The sequence below is a fragment of the Ostrinia furnacalis genome, unplaced genomic scaffold (genome assembly GCF_004193835.3).
Source record: "Ostrinia furnacalis isolate ACB-3 unplaced genomic scaffold, ASM419383v2 OfSCF4295, whole genome shotgun sequence".
In the NCBI taxonomy this organism is placed as follows: Eukaryota; Metazoa; Arthropoda; class Insecta; order Lepidoptera; family Crambidae; genus Ostrinia; species Ostrinia furnacalis.
In genome coordinates this window covers 229,921-247,078 of record NW_021134534.1, presented here as the reverse complement: position 1 = coordinate 247,078, position 17,158 = coordinate 229,921, and the positions used below count along the sequence as shown (strand labels likewise).

Genomic DNA, 17,158 nt, shown 5'->3' with positions numbered 1-17,158 from the left:
CATGTAGTACCCCTGTACGACAACCCAATCCGCACACAATATTCAGCGTAGTAGTATTAAAAAACAAAAGAGCGGGCAACCCCACCCCTACCACGCTGTGGGCTCGGTGTCCGAGCGGTCTCATTCCTTTGTGCGCACGCGCAACGACCGCACGCAGTATAAGAAAAATGCTTAAGTGACGTCACCAGGACGTTTTTACCGACAAAAAACGTAATTATTTTAAGTTGTGCAGTGTAGTGACGAGAATTAGACCCAACAAAAGGTTGGTTGTAACAACTATTTTGTGCAAGTGCTCGTACATTTTTATTATAAGCGTTGTGACACGACGCGTAACTTTGACCCATTTTTAGCTCCAAGTTAACGCGCGATGTTAACCAGTAGCCATTTTTTCAGGATAATTTAGATCGAACTTCACTTGGTAAGTTCGTTTGATCATTCAAGAATAATCGTTCTTAACGCTGTTCCTCATGGTCTTTAGCTCATCAATAATGACAAACATGTTGACGAACTAGCTCGTTATAATAACTTAATAACTCATTAGCTTTAGTAGCTAAGACATTTAAGAAGAACTAACCTTCTGTACGTAGAGTAATCGTTCTTAACGCTGCTCTTCATGTTCTTTAGCTCGTCTAACACGGCGAACATGTTCACAAACTTGCCCAGCGTTAGTAAATACGCTTCCGACACAAAGTCGCGGCGTTTCTCTGCGTGGCATAAGCGGCGGACTTCCGCGCAGAAACGTTCGATTGCCTTGCGCTGGAACAATACAATACTTATTGTTAAAAATATCTTCAGAGACTAAAGTCTGGTCTCTGAGCATGTAGAATTTTGTCCAATGACCCCAAGCTACCCATCCTTATCGCGCGTAATTATATTGCTGGCACGCTCGCACACTCACTGCTGCCGCCCGTCGCACAGTCGCGATAGCAATATAATTACGCGCGAGCGATAAGGATGGGTAGCTTGGGGTCATTGGACTAAATTCTACGTGCTCGGCGACGAGACTATATGAATGGTACAACTTACTTGGAAGTACATGAACTGCAGCAGCTTGTCCACCTCGGGAGCCAAGACCTGGACAGTCCTCTCGTAGATATGGACGCGGTCGGGCTGCTCGTTGGAACGCGGCTAGTGGAACCACCAGGTCAAGTGCGACTCTCGACCTTCAGGTAAGTTCCATTAGGACCACACTTACTTAAGTAAACTTGGGGCTAGCACAGACTTGGCAAGCCACACTCAAGTAAGAGACGCCATACGGATGTGGGATATGGATCAACACTATACATGGAAAGCTAAGGAGGAATTGCTTAGGTCCAGTCCATTCTGGTTTTCTAATATAGTTAGTCGGGGCGAAAAACTCTGATACCGCGATGCAGGTTTGTAGGTGCGGAAGCGTGTGCCATAGTAAGCACGGATCAGCGCCATCTGTTGAGCGATGCCTGTCACCACTTTGTAATAGCAACTATAGTCTGGTCTGTGAGCACGTAGAATTTTGTCCAATGACCCCAAGCTACCCATCCTTATCGCTCTCGAGTAACTATGTTGCTGTTGCGCTCGCACACTCACTGCGGGCGCCCGTCGTACAGTCGCGACAGCAATATAATTACGCGCGAGCGATAAGGATGGGTAGCTTGGGGACATTGGACCAAATTCTACGTGCTCGGCGACCAGACTATATGAATGGTACAACTTACTTGGAAGTACATGAACTGCAGCAGCTTGTCCACCTCGGGAGCCAAGACCTGGACAGTTCTCTCGTAGATATGGACGCGGTCGGGCTGCTCGTTGGAGCGCGGCTAGTGGAACCACCAGGTCAAGTGCGACTCTCGACCTTCAGGTAAGTTCCATTAGGACCACACTTACTTAAGTAAACTTGGGGCTAGCACAGACTTGGCAAGCCACACTCAAGTAAGAGACGCCATATGGGTGTGGAATATGGATCAACCATTAAAACAAGCTAGCTAAAGGTGGACCTTGCATTGATGATTTATAATTGTTTGTTGCAATAAATATTTCTTTCTTTCTTCCTTCCTTCCAAGCAGGTGTCACTGTCATACTCGAGAACCAAGCACCAAGGTCCAATTGCTTACCATGTTAATTTTCTAATATAGTTAGTCAGGGCGAAAAACTTTGATACCGCGATACAGGTTTGTAGGTGCGGAGGCGTGTGCCTTAGTAAGCACGCATCAGCGCCATCTGTTGAGCGATGCCTGTCACCACTTTGTAATAGCAACTATAGATGTCACCACACATTCTTTGCAGCAGTGAACGTCCTGTGGCTGAAAATGCTGAAATGACTAATGACCCCAAGCTACCCATCCTTATCGCTCGCGCGTAATTATGTTGCTGTTGCGCTCGCACACTCACTGCGGGCGCCCGTCGTACAGTCGCGACAGCAATATAATTACGCGCGAGCGATAAGGATGGGTAGCTTGGGGTCATTGGACTAAATTCTACGTGCTCGGCGACCAGACTATATGAATGGTACAACTTACTTGGAAGTACATGAACTGCAGCAGCTTGTCCACCTCGGGAGCCAGGACCTGGACCGTTCTCTCGTAGATATGGACGCGGTCGGGTTGCTCGTTGGATCGCGGCTGCGGTATGGCGCGACTACAGCAACGCCAGGTGTATAACATAACTGCGTGCGCGTTGCCTTCTTCGAGGAGTTCGTTCTGGAATGAAGAATGTAGATCAGGTCATTAATTACCAATAAGTCTTGTTTTCTAGTCCATTTTATGTGTCAGAATGCCAATCGAAAATACAAGGAATACTGGTTTGATCTCTACCAACCATTGGATTAGGTATTGTGGTGAACTTACTGCAGTGAGATACTTTTTTTTAAACCTAACTGGGACTTTTATCATATCCACCGCAATTCCTATAATTTATTTATTTCTCTTACAACAGATCAGTAACATACTTAGGAGATAGCATAATGGATAATATGTTTATCTATAGATCAGCACTGTGAGAGAGATGAAGGCAGAATCTTTAAAAATTCATCATCATCATCACTCACGTCTCCACTACAGGATACAATAAAATTTGTCATCATGCTTAATCAAAATTTCAGTAAACAAAATGGCAACTAATAGCTATATTAAATCGTACTTCACATGGTCGTAAATTTTAGTTTAAAGCTACTAAATACTGACCAAGTTGGCATGAACAGTGGCCTCTTCGATGTACTTGGCGATGCCGGTGACGAAGCCATTGCGATCCTCGAAGTTGGTATCGAAGTTCGCCTGGTAGAGAATAGAACACGGAGCCGCTTCGATGCATGGCTGCTCATCTGTGGAGATATAAACAACACAGTCAAAATCTATACTAATATTATAAAGCTGAAGAGTTTGTTTTTTTATTTACTTGAACGCGCTAATCTCTGGAACGACTGGTCTGATTTGAAAAATTCTTTCAGTGTTAGATAGCCCATTTATCGAGGAACGCTATAGGCTATACAACATCACACGACGATCAATAGGAGCAGAGCAACAATGTTACGAAAACGGTTAAATAAACAACTTGAAAAATTCAAACTGCCTAAGGCCGGAATCGAACCCACGACCTTTCACATGCTAGGCGCCATTTCGCTCCAGGCTTGGCAAACTGCTCTTCAATCGTGAGTTTAATTTCCACCTTAGGCAGTTTGATTATTTCAAGTTATTTATTAAAAATTTAGTTTGAGAAGCAACTCTAATTGCTAAGAAATTTTAATAGCACACTCAAAAATTGGTTTTGATAATTACATGCAACCTATCAGGTCCTAGGTATAATATAAGGGGAATTTGTTAAAAATATTACACATACTAGCTTGTGCCTGCTTTTTTTTTTGTTTTTGCGTGAAAGAGTAACAAACATGTAGACTTGCATTTATAATATTAGTAGGAAGTAAGACTGCAGGAAGGAATTTTAAAAAATAATTATATCAGCTAATAATTCATGATCACCAAAGTGATTAATAGAGATTAAACATTTTATAGAATGGCAGTTTTAGAGAGAATTTATGCTTTACCCCCTACTGAGTCCCTATATCTTGGAACTAAGTGAATACTATGACAACAACCAATACTTAATATGTTTATTGCTCAATTTGTCTAATTATAGCAATATACAGTTTCGCCTAGCTCCTACTATCAGTGATTAGTGTAGGAAGTACCAACTTCTAAAATTAATAGCATACAGAATGAATCATTCATAAAAATGATAAAAAATTACTTGCCTGGTAAAGTGAGTTCATCCAACACATCCACATTACTTAGAGCGTCAGAAAGCGACACCTTTTCACTCACAGACATGATTTAGGACTGAAAAACCACTAAAATACAGAGCAATTTCACTCCGTGACCGGATATACTGAAACGCCCTAATTTTACAATATTTAACAATTTTTAACGCTGTTAACGCGAATATAGGCAACAATAAAGGGAACTAGATATAAATTACGGATAATATTTGTAGTTTTAGTGAGATTTTTCTATAAAATTCAGAAAATAAATACAGCGACCATCTGACAGCAAAACATGGCCACTAGTGTTGTTGAAAACCGTAATTAATGATTGTATGATGACTTCACTAGAATCGATATAAAAAAAGACAATCGACATACAATAAATTAATGTAGACTAAATAATGATTATTTTATCAGTTGATACAAATGCGCTCTTGTTTATGTTACAATTATCATTATCGGTGTAGTTTTAACAAATAATTGGTAAAATACTTTAAAATTGAAAAAAAAATTATCGATTGCAGTATAATAATCAATCTATGTTTTTACGTTTTTCCACATCACTAATGGACGACGCCCAAATCCGTTCAGAAACTTGAAATAAACTAAAAAAAATGCAATAACATTAAAATTTCATTAAATAAATAATTAAACACTAGTAACTTGAAAAAAAAATACTATTTCTGTTTTATTCATTCTGTTATCTTCTGAATCTTTTAATTATCAAACTATTTACATAAAATAGTTACAAAGATATATAATTTTGACTCGCCATGGGAACCTAAGAGATTTTAGACCAAAATCCATGATAATTACTGAGGATAATTATTTATTTTAATCGTAAGTTAGATGTCAGTCAGCAGATAAGCTCGTCTTTGTCAAAGATTAATAGAAATGTAAGTTTTAAACCAGCTAGAACAGTGAAAGGGGGATTATTCCCAGTTGTCACCTCCAATGTCGCCCCCACTGGGGGCAACAGGGAATGAATTTAAAAAAATGCAAAAAAAAAAATACAACAGACTGTGCAAAAAGAAATATATTTCAACCAAACCATTCTAACATAATATTTTGATATTATAATACTAATAATCATGGCTCACCGACTAATAAAGATAGGTAACACCATTTATGTATTTAATTTTTTACAAAATAATTTTTAATCACACTTTCTATTAATTACCAATATTGCTTAAACATACAGCTATGTGGTATTTACATTTTTTTTTTGTTTTTGTTAGTATAGTAAATATGTACTTATGTCCTTAATTTACTGATAAAATATATTTTGAAGCCAAGTTTGATTTAGGTAGCAAAATACCTAATACGTGTAAAATAAAAATATGTTCTTTTTTCGCATGCATAACAAATCAATGTCTTCTTCTATAACGTGAGACTACCTATAATTTTAACTCTACTTATAAAAATAATTGAAAATATAAATGATAACCAATCAGTATGTTATGTTAACATAAAATTTGACACAAAACGAGTTTGTCAGCCATAAAATAGTAATAATATATCTAATAATAAAATAGATTCTCAGTGCCATAATAATATTATGTAACATCAACTTATATCAAACTACAACGTTTTATGTACTAAAGAAATAATGTAACATGAATTGCATTAACGCAAAATCTTAATAATTGGTTCAGAATGATGGGGGATTTTTAATGAAAATATTTTTTTGTGTATTACGCCTAGTAGAGAAGTTAATAGTGCCTGCAGAAAAAATACTCTTGAATTATTTTCGTCTATTAAAATAAAAATCAGATTTTGCGTTATTTCAATAATTAAGTAAGATGTGAGTAAATAATAATGTTAAATTAAATCAGAAAAAAAAAACAATTATGTGTATAAGAATAACATAATTCTTAATACAATAACAGAATGTCAAGTAACCATTCGCAAAAATATACTTATCAGTTTAGAAAAGGTCAAATAATAATAATGACCCACAATAACAGGCAAGATAAATGATTAGAAATTGTAATCTTGCTCAGTTACTAAATTATAGGATGACTATTGAACAAATGGCACATTCTGGATTCAGATGGCCATATTTAACTATGGGGAGACTCAATAGGGATTAACTTTAATCACCCATCATAAGGTTATTCCCAGTTGCCCCTATCACTGTCACCCCACTGGGGGCAACTGGGAATTTATTTACAAAAATGTCCCAATGAAATTATAAATGAACATAAAACCTCCTCCCTTTTTTTAAGTCGGTAAACAAAGTAGCGCCTGTCTAACTGAATCTGAACGCGATATTCGAAAACTATCAAATGGATTTAAATAAAATTTTCATAATGGACATAATCTAATTGGACATTATTCTATTTATGTAAATAAATTACCAGTTGCCCTCAATGGTGGGGGCAACTGGGAATCATTATCTCTGCTTAAAATAAACCTGCTAATATTATCCTGACTGATTGCAAGATGATCTAACAAATGTAAGGTTTTAGAACTAGTATAATGGCCTTTACAGAATGGATCAATTCGACTATGTAATATTTGTATAGATAAACATTATTTTAAGCATCTATGTGTAGGTAAATAAGCACAACTATATTCACAACACAAACGATAGAATATTATGGATAACTATGAACAGGTCAGAATTCCACAACTTAGACGGTTTTTGTTGATTTCGGTAAAAAAAATACGACCAACCACCGTTAATTATGTAAAAAAAATCTCAGAGCCTATTTAAATCTGATAACAAATGATTTTTTTCAGAAAAATTCCAACTCGTCACCAGGGACAAAGCTAGGGGTGACGAGTGGGAATAACCGCCAATGATCAGTAGCCAATAAAATGTGCATTGATTCAAAATATCTAATCATGTTTGTGTCTATACTAATTTATGTAAAACTTCTTAAAAATTTAGATTTTTCCTGTCCCAGTTACATATTATGAGAACAAAAACATTAAAATACTTTTATTAAGTAAATCAGACTTCTATGATTTTAAAATTCTATCTAGAAATACTTAACAAACCAATATTGAACTGAGCACACACAAAAATATTAGGAAGTCTCATTAACGTCTACTTACGTACTTCAGTGACACATAAAATAGTTCTTACGATCTAAAAGACGTAGCACACTTATCAACCCGGAAAGGTATCGTAACCGTATCAACTCGAGGCAACCTTAACGTAAACGCCTCGCCTCTCGATTAATGACAGCGCGCGAAAGGTGACAACAGTGCCCCGATTACGCTAATTTTTAACATCTCCAACAGACAGACGTCAGCTGTTTTGACCAATCGTATCGCAGAATCGAAGAAGCGCGTCTGTATTGGAGACGTTAAAAATTAGCATAATCAGCCCAGCTCGCGAAAGGCGATACGGTGTTGTTCCCTTTCCGAGTTGATAAGTCTGCTATGACCTTAAAACTAGAATTCGATTGGTACTTCTTGCATTACAACCTTATATCCTAAGCTCTGCAATGGAGAAACGCAATTAATATTATTAGGTTTATATGCATTTGTACCTTCAGTTAGTTCCACAATAGGCGCAGGAATCTCGAAGTCTACTGTACTCATGTAATCATCGTTATCATCTATATTGAAGTCATCAATACCATTTTGGCTGATTTCGTGGAGGTTGTCAAAGTGGATCTCCGGTCTTGCATCATCAAACGGCATCTCCGGTATCTTCAGACGTATGCACCGATGGGACTGGAGGAGAGATGGCCACACAAAAGTTTCTTCGCAGACTCTGCATCTGAGGTTTTCATAGTCTATATGTTGCGTTTCAATGTGGCGGTTCAGGCAGTAATTTGAAGAATAGTATTTGCCACACAGCTGAAAATTTAAAATTTTAAGATTAATTATTTTTTACATAAATTACAAACTAGTACAGTCACTTACACTACTCGATGTAGCATTTACTACATCGATTACCTTTATGTGCATGTTACATAAAAAATTTGTAAATCATTTTACGTACCTGACACTGATGTTTGGAGAGCAAAGTCTTTCTAATAGTTTTCTTTCCACCATTGACATTTGCATTACTATTGACTTTTGCATTACTATTGACTTTTGCATTATCATTAACTTTTGCATTATTATTGACTTTTGCATTATTAGCAGCTTGTTTCTTTATACTTCCCAAATCAACTCTTTCTAATACAACAGTAGGCAACATATGTTCTGGAATTTTGTCGTTAATGTTAAAATTAAAAGGGTTCTTTTTAACATCCTTTTTCTTGGATAAAATAGATACAAGTGGCCGCTCTTGTGAATTGTCACTTGTTTTCAAGAAATGCGTCCATTTGTGTTGCAACATGTCCTGCTCTGTCCCAAACTTTTTCAAGCATTGGTCACAGAAGTAGAAGTCTTTATACCCAGTCATGGCTCGGTTTGTCAAATCCGGTAGCGTTTGCACATGACTTTCTATAATATCTTTATCCACTGAGCTCTCATCGCAGAAATTGCACAGATATAGTCTATCACTGCCTAAGTTACGCATTCCGTACAATGATGTTGGACGATTCTTGGAATGCAAGAACGAAATGTGATGAGACACTGCACACTTAGTTGGAAATTGATCTTTACAGATATCACAGATGAAATATGTGCTCATATGATCGTAGCTGTGATCTTTCAGATCCATAAATCTATAGAATGACAAGTCGCAGGTCTTGCATTTATGTAGTTTCAACGCTCTGCATACGTTACGTCTGTGGGCTAAGTAGCTTGACTTATTTCTACATAACAAACCACAGATGTCGCAGTGAAGTTTAATATGGACTTTGAAGAACATTCGGTCAATAAAGTTCTTGTTGCAGTAATGGCAGATGTAACATTTGCGTTTCTTGTGACTTTGTTTCATATGGCTCTTCAGAGACTTGTAATCTTTGAATATTTTAGTGCATTTCCTGCATTTGTGGTACTCTTGAACCTCGTGCACTACAATATGATCGGAGAACGATACACGTTTATGTGGCTTAGGCTCAGGCTTGTATACTATCATATGCTTATTCTCCTGGTGGTTCAGTAGTTTCTTCTCACTAGCGTATACTTTATCACATATTTTACATTTCAAGCTGGCCATACTTTCGTCCAGCTCGCTTATAGACACGTCGGACCTTGGAGACCTGTTGAGAACAGTCTCCTTCACCTCAGGCAAGTTTTGCCTCTGAAGTATAACAGCGCATTCATTCAATAACTTATTAACTTTGAGCGGATCCTCGGTCAAGTAAACAGAGGCAAAATCCGTCTTTAAAGACAGTTTACTTTTACCATTTAGGTATGGAGATATGTCGTAACGCTCCAGCAACACTTTTGGCTGCTTGTCGAAGCCCCGAAAGCCGCCAATCTTCTTGATTTCCTCATCAGAATCAGAGAATATACGTTTGAGGCTCCTCCGGCTTTTCGACGTATTTTTTGGCACTTTATCAGCTCCATTGTAATTAGTAGACATATGGGGGCAAAATGAACGCGGGAAAATAAAATAACGAAAGGAAAAAACTAAATATATCGGCAAAAATGTCAACAACGCTACATGTCATACTCCGGACAGTACGAGACAGACGACAAATTCGGCCATCGTCGTCGTAGACTAGCTGTCAAATTTTATTTTTTTAAAGCATGCCAGAGATGTTCTGGTACCGTAAAAATCGCTTTTATGTAATCGATCTATCGATTAATATAAACGTGGAAGGCTAATTTTGTTATGTAAGTGAACAATTATTATAAGTAGTGAATGTTTATCAAATGCCATTACCAAATTATCAAATTACATTGGTGAAACATTTAAACGAGGCGAGTAAAAGGAATAATATTAATAGAAAACCGGTAATTTGTAAAAAATCCATACACAGGCACAGCACTACAGTTACGTTCGAATACTTGTTTTAGATCACTAATTATTTTTTATAAAATAAGAATTTTTGGCTTTGTTCTCGACATGGTTATTTAATTAAAAATGGAGGAAATTGGTAACATTCACAAACAATATCATTATCAAGTATTAATTTAATATTTGAGGCTTACAACAAAAATGTAAAACTTGGTTCATACAGAGCCCCGATTACGGTAACTTTTATAACGTCTACAATCCAGACGCGTTTCTGATTGTGCAATCGTATTGCAGAATCAGAAACGCGTCTGGATTGTAGACGTTAAAAGTTACCGTAATCGGGGCTCTGGTTTTTAAACGACCATTTTGTGACATTGACAATTGGTTTTTTGACACCAGAAAAACACGTTCAAATACCATTTTACTTTATTTTATCTAATCCTAATCTCACCACGTTATCTTGCAGTGTAATGAGAACATGTAGCAGTTATTTTGCTCACGCGTCTACGAGAAAGATAAGTTTGTTTTATCAACGGTTCCTCATAAACTTCCATTGACTGCGACACTATCTCGTGATTTGTCTGATATCACCGACAGTATTTGTTTTGCCCCGCTTCGGAACGCACTCGCATTTTTTCTGCCGTTTCGCTCGCCTTGTTCCGCGTACTAATTTGTGGAAATAAACAAATTATTTTTAAACGCGACGGAAGGCGGTCGATCCGTGCGAAATGTTCCCTCCGACGCGTATTCGGAGCTGCCTTCCAGTAATAAATCCGCTGTTCAAGCAGCGGTTACGTCCCCATCGGCCGTTCCGTCAGACTTCTACTATTCATCAACACCAGTCGCAGACAAAGACTGCAACGCAGATTCAAAAGACGAAATGGATGAATTTGCGCGCGATAATTACCCGTTGGGTGCCTTTAGGCAGTGTGATGTACGTGGGTTGGTGTTATATCCGTGCTAGTATTAATTATGAAGTGTCGAAAGTGGAGATCCGTTTTTACGAGATGTTCCCCTTTAGAGTCACAAGCCGTCTATGGGGCCGTCTGGCGGCGTGCGAGCTGCCGATTTCGCTCCGAAATCTGGTCTACGGTACGTACGCTAGGATGTTCAACGTGAATTTGAACGAGGCAGCCGTCCCTGACTTGACATACTACAAATCTCTCTCTGCCTTCTTCACGAGACCACTAAGAGACGGAGTGAGGTACATAGCACCTGCTCCGTGCGTGTCTCCTTGCGATGGAGTCGTCCTGAACTGTGGTCCAGCCGATACTGACAAGATAGAGCAAGTTAAAGGTGTTACATACAGCTTAGAAGAGTTTTTAGGCGACAATAAATGGTCCAAAAACAAAGGGACGAGCTACTACGACTCTTTACTCACAAACAAAGAAAATATACTTCACCAATGCATCATTTACCTTGCACCTGGCGATTACCATAGATTCCACTCACCATGTGACTGGACGTCTACGTTCAGACGTCACTTCGCTGGTAAATTATTATCCGTAAACCCTTGGATGGCAAAGCTCATACCAGGCCTGTTTACGATGAACGAACGAGCTGTATACGTAGGAGAATGGAAGCACGGCTTCTTCAGCATGACTGCAGTTGGAGCTACGAATGTAGGCTCAATCGAGATTTACAGCGATCCTCAGTTGCAAACAAATACAAAAGGAAAACGGAACCGAGTTGATGAAATCGAGCTTGGTCAAGTGAATTTGAAGAAAGGAGAGTTATTCGGTCAATTTAACATGGGTAGTACAATCATACTACTTTTTGAGGCTCCAAGAGACTTTAAGTTTGAGTTCGCTACTGGTGATAGAGTGTTGATGGGGCAGGCGTTGACCGCTGCCGCTAAGGAACATTCGAGATGACAAGTTTACAGTGATGTGGTACAAATCGTGCAGTTTATGCTCATATTCTTCATGGTCTCGCAGCTACTGTGAGTTAGAAGCTTTTATACGCTTTAGATTTTATGAAAGGTGACACCGTATTTTATTTATTTTTGTATGACAAAAGTAAAGTACCTAATAAATGTGTTTCAAATTTTATCGCATAGTTTATCAACTCAATTATTGTACGTTACAAATTTTAAATTTTATACAAAGGAATTCATACAAAAATATTTTGTGAACAATCAAATAATACTCTTATAAACTATTAATTAACCTTACTGGTTAAAGTTAAAGTATAAATAACTTAAAAGTTTAATCAACAAAGTATTAATATAGGAGTTAACAGTACATAGTTACAGTTTGGCTTTGAAGGTTATTGACTTATCGACAAGTGGTATTGTTGATCAGTTTTTACAAAAAAAAAACTATCTTACAAACTTATTTCCTAGTTGTGTACAAAATTTAAGAATCTAATGCCCGTTTTCACCTATGGTAACACTTAACAGGCATTTTGTTTTCATAGAGGTCACTTAAAAATGGATTGATGGTGAAAACGGACATAAAACTCTTATCTCAGTGATTTCAGTCAGGTCCTGATTCTTTGAAAGATACTCTAATATATTAATACTTTGTTGATTTTAACTGATAAATATCTCAAAAACCTATAAACACCTCAGAATGATCTATAGATGTTGTATTGAATGGGTAATGTTGATTAAATTTTAGGCCTAAAACACAGGGTATATTGGTGTAAAGTCCAGTCGCCGAGCACGTAGAATTTCGTCCCATGACCCCAAGCTACCCATCCTTCTCGCTCGCGTCGCGTGTAATTATATTGCTGTCGCGCTCACACACTGCGGCTGCCCGTCGCAATGGACGAAATTCTACGTGCTTGGTGACCGGACTTTAACACAAAACAGCAGTTACGTTAAAGTTTCATTGTGTTTTGGGCCTTAATTGGTAGACGAAAAAAAGTTTGTCAATTTGTAAATTGATCATTTTTAAAGAAAACTCTTCCGTTACAAATTGGTTTACAATTGCAATCCGCGTAATTTGAAATGATCTCATTTCTTCAAACGCTTATAAAGCAATATGTATATTTTAATGTGGATCGTAATATAATAATATATCTATTGTATCGTTAGTTTATTAATATAGTAAACATTTGGCTATGTTAAATGTGATTTCTATTTGTAAATGTAAATTTTATATTGCAATATTAAAATATGTAAGGTGAACATTGTATTTTCAATAAATGTTTAGATATTTAAAACTAATTGGCATAGCTTGGTGTTATAATTAAAAACTGGTTTTCGAAGCTGATTATAAATTAATGTATTGTTCATTAGGACGATAATTCTGTACATTTTTTGCATATGTTTGCTGTGAATCTGTGTCCATTTTTGCTAAGAATTGCTATTCGATTCTCCACCCTAATGGATGACAGGGATACTGCTCTAAAAATGGCATTTTCAAACGTCCTTACTCCTTATCACTGTAATTAATTAGATATCCAGTTGTGCAATAGAAATAAATTGTAGTTGTAGTGTTAATGACCGATAAGTAGATAATTTACATAATTAGGTATGATTTAATTACTACGTCACACATCAGACCATTTTTATCTTAACGTGTTGGGCGCCAATTTCGGTCGTCACATTTTTCAAATATTATTTTTCTTACTATGGGGCTTCATAAGAAGGCTCTACAAATTAACGAGCGATGTTGCTGGCTATGATTTCACTACGGGTTTGAAGAAATTAAGAGAACTCGCAGAATGCCAATCTTAAATTAAATGTTAGCGAGCGGGAAATATTCTTGCATAAAAGTTCTCTAGTGATGACCCCGGTCCGGAAGACGTAGTGTAGTGTAGGCCTCCTCCCAATCATTGGACTGACGATCTGATGAAGGTCGCGGTATGCGCCTAGATGCGGCCAGCGCAGGACCGATCGTACTTCCTTGGGGGATACCTTTGACTAGCCGTGTATTATGCTTTGTTTGACAAGAAAACAAAAGATGTGCACACCTGCCGTCTATTCCCCGTTCATTGACACTTGTTTATTACTCAATCAATCTCGAAATAATTTTGATTAAGCCAGAATGGGCTTATTTCGAACGTGTGGAACGCATCAGTGATAAAGGCCTGTCATGCCATTTTTATCGCGGAGATAAATGAATTTGCAAATTCTTATCGGATGTCTAGAGTAGGTATAAACAAATCTGTCTAAATAAGTATTGTTTAGTTTAGGTTTTACCCGCGACTTTTCCCGGATGTCGGTTTGTCACCGCACAAAATACCTTGTGTCATTTTCCGAGAGCTATAAAACTTATCTTTTCTTAAAAAACTCATCTAAATTTAAATAAAAGCGAAATACCACTCACTGATTAATCAAGAAATCTCAGAAACTACCTATAACAATGGGCATATCCGCTAAGAACGGATTTTACGAAACTCCATCCCTAAGGGGTAAAACGGGATCCACGCGTACGAAGTCGCGGGTTTCTAGTATTTTTTTCCCATATTGTATGGGCCATACAAACTTTTGCCCTCTATTTCACCCACTAATGTGGGTAAATCTCACAGATATAGATCTGTGGTAAATCTAATGATTTATTTGGATTCTATTAGGTATTGAGCGGAATATGGATTCCGTAGTTGCAAAACACCTTGTCGGCTTACGAAAGATGTTTCACCGTTCTCCGACATACACTCGAGTATGCCTTCACTAAAATAGATTGATACTGTGATTGGTCCGAATTTAATATTAAAACGTAACTACATCCATCTTAATTACAAAACTAAACTGCATAGTAAAGAACGAAGACACTACTCAATTTCAGTCATAGATGTGCCTTTTCCTTTCGTGAGGATTTCGGGCACGCGTGCGGATCTGGCCCGCGTGCGTGTAAAATACGCTGATGTTGCCCAAAGATTTTGAATTGTGTATTGCCCGCAGCCAATCCGCGTTCCGCGTGCGTGTAGCCCAAGATTTATATTGATGTCCCTTTGTACATTTTTTTATTTTAAATAATTCCGTGAACCCCTTGGGGTAAGCTAAATATTATGCTTGTGTTACGAGTGGGTTCACCACAATAGTCGAGCGGCGGCGGGATCGAACCCGCGATCCTCGGATCACGAGTCGGCTAGACTGACTTCACCGTTCGGCTATCGTGGCTTCAAAACATAACTGCTGTTTATTTGTTTTTTAGTGCGAAGGCCATCCGTCTAGAGAGAATTTGAAATATGCAACGTTTTCATGTATTTCAATGTATAATGCTCGTTTCTTCACAGCCATGTGCTTATTACATATTTTAACTATTATACTTATGTAACATCATCGCAAGATCTTTAGTTCTTTACTAATAATGCGAAAATGGCTTTAAATTCTGTTTGTTGCGTTTACACGCCTAAATTGCTGGATCAATTTTCATGAATTTTGGGATTTCGTCGCCCAAATGTAGATATAGAAAAATAGAGGTAATATTTGTGAATTTTCTCATAAAAAGACTAAAAAGTACAGTTTGACGCTTCTTTTCACAGACAAAATTAAGCGGACGAATTCCCAGTAAAAAGCAAGTTCGAAATAACCAAACAAAAACGGGGTCATCACGCGAAATTTTAAACGAATTATCAAATAAGTAACCCATCATAAGTGTTAACAACTTAACTGCGTTAAGTTGTTAACTCTAAGCCTGGCTAGTGATAACATAAAATAGGTCGTTCACAAACGTAACACAAACACCAATGCTGTTGCTATGGATACTTTTCCTACCAAATACAAACAATAGAAGTGGGGTAAACACTGTGAACTATTTTTAACCTCCTTTAGTTAAGATTTTACGTAGACTACAGACTTTTAGTCGGCTTCTAATTTGTATAAAGCAGTGTTTTTCAACCTTTGAGGAATTGCTCAGCCCTGTAGATAAATAGATCAATTAGAAATATTAGTGGTCCTAAAATAGTTCCCTGGAGCAGACCTAGATAAAGAATCAGCCGATCAAATCGGTGTAATTTGCGCACTGTCATACATGTTCGTACTGATTAACAGCCCGACTAAACTATAGGCTGACAAAAAATCTGTTTTCTGCGGGGAGTCTATCTTATAAGTTTGAAGTATCCTAAACGAATGATCCTATTTTGATGCGGTTTTATTGTTTTAATTAAAATATGGTTCTTACGCCCGTATTCACAAACGATGCTTGCTTTAAGTGAAGCAGCAAATGGAACGCACAGCGTTGAATAGAGCTCGGTGATTGGTTTGTGTCACCCTGTGCGTCCACGCGCACTGTGAGACCTCATAGTAATGTTTGTGAATACGGGTGTCGGGTGAACGTTAGTCTTAGCTATTGCTTATGAAGATTGTTCAGCCGTTTGAAGATCATAAGCGCTTTAGTGGATGGAAGGACTTTATTTTAAAGAGGAAAGTTTACTTTTATTGCTCAGCTGTTTATCAGTTAGAATTCCCATCAAGTTTAATATTTCCTGTTTAATGTGAGCAATTTGCTATCAAAATGAACTACCGAACCGTATGAATAATGTTTTGAACATTGGTATTATTTAGGGCTCTTTCCCATGGAGGCAATCCGTTTTTTTGCAGGATAACTTTTAGTTTTAAACGTGTTGTAATATTGTGTGCGTAGTGAGCGTCCAGTTTGCAGTGTCCCGCAAAAAACCGATACGTTCGAATTTACATTACCGAATCCCGCTAAACTGGATTGTCTTGGGAAAGGGACCTAATGTGTTGAAAATTACAATAAAATACTTTTTACGATTTGTCAAAACGTGTGTTTCTCTATTGTTATCCTTGAAAACAAGTATGGAAATATCGGTTTGTGACGTCGCGATTTGTTTTGAATTGCTCATAATATCAAAGTTTGGGAAATAAATCTAGTTTTAATAACTTTCAAATCTTTGAAACAAAAACAGTAATTAATACAACGTCACTGTAATGATGTCTACTGATCGATTTGTTAATGATATTTTCACAGTTATTAAAACTAAGTTTGAACAAACTCTGTAATGAAATCCAATGTCTTCTTTCAACTATCTACTTTGTGCTAGTTATAAGTTCTGTCAGCATATTCCTTGTTAAATTTTGGTCCTACTTATTATAAGATAGTTGCTATTTACACCGCTATCCAGTTGACATAAAAGGAAATCTATGACGTTACTAGCTCACCAACTCAACTGATAGTCCAGTCAATAAAGCATTA

The 17,158-nt window shown here is 37.4% G+C and overlaps 3 protein-coding genes across 5 annotated transcripts in view; 1 reads left to right on the top strand and 2 right to left on the bottom strand.

Moving 5' to 3' along the window:
* Sra-1 (Cytoplasmic FMR1-interacting protein Sra-1) overlaps positions 1-4,527 on the bottom strand; it is a 31,608-nt gene extending 27,081 nt beyond the window's left edge. For 2 of the 3 annotated variants that reach the window (XM_028313634.1, XM_028313635.1), the window contains exons 1-4: positions 4,223-4,527; positions 3,159-3,295; positions 2,496-2,675; positions 575-756 (exon numbers count right to left, since the gene is read on the bottom strand). In XM_028313634.1, coding sequence (XP_028169435.1) covers positions 575-756; positions 2,496-2,675; positions 3,159-3,295; positions 4,223-4,298 — 575 coding nt within the window. In that variant the 5' untranslated portion in view covers positions 4,299-4,527. Of the gene's footprint in view, positions 1-574; positions 757-1,026; positions 1,113-2,495; positions 2,676-3,158; positions 3,296-4,222 lie in introns of those variants that run through there. The other variant, XM_028313636.1, reaches the window with a different exon arrangement.
* A 722-nt stretch (positions 4,528-5,249) lies between these two features.
* On the bottom strand, positions 5,250-9,802 carry LOC114359309 (zinc finger protein 600). The gene is made up of 2 exons (XM_028313637.1): positions 8,193-9,802; positions 5,250-8,047 (listed from the first exon to the last, which is right to left on the bottom strand). Exons 1-2 carry the CDS (start codon positions 9,669-9,671, stop codon positions 7,637-7,639), a joined length of 1,890 nt encoding a protein of 629 aa, XP_028169438.1. The 5' UTR covers positions 9,672-9,802; the 3' UTR covers positions 5,250-7,636.
* Positions 9,803-10,499: 697 nt separating this feature from the next.
* Positions 10,500-12,100, top strand: Pisd (phosphatidylserine decarboxylase). Its single transcript, XM_028313638.1, has one exon. The coding sequence runs from the start codon at positions 10,778-10,780 to the stop codon at positions 11,921-11,923; it is 1,146 nt and encodes a 381-aa protein (XP_028169439.1). The 5' UTR covers positions 10,500-10,777; the 3' UTR covers positions 11,924-12,100.
* The last annotated feature ends 5,058 nt before the right edge of the window (positions 12,101-17,158 follow it).

What these genes read in the sequence shown, in the direction of transcription:
- LOC114359309 (XM_028313637.1), bottom strand. Translation starts at nt 9,671, where the DNA reads ATGTCTACTAATTACAATGGAGCTGATAAAGTGCCAAAAAATACGTCG. An exon ending in TCTCCAAACATCAGTGTCAG is followed by an intron (nt 8,048 to 8,192) that starts GTACGTAAAATG and finishes TTAAATTTTCAG; the next exon opens with CTGTGTGGCAAATACTATTC.
- Pisd (XM_028313638.1), top strand. Translation starts at nt 10,778, where the DNA reads ATGTTCCCTCCGACGCGTATTCGGAGCTGCCTTCCAGTAATAAATCCG.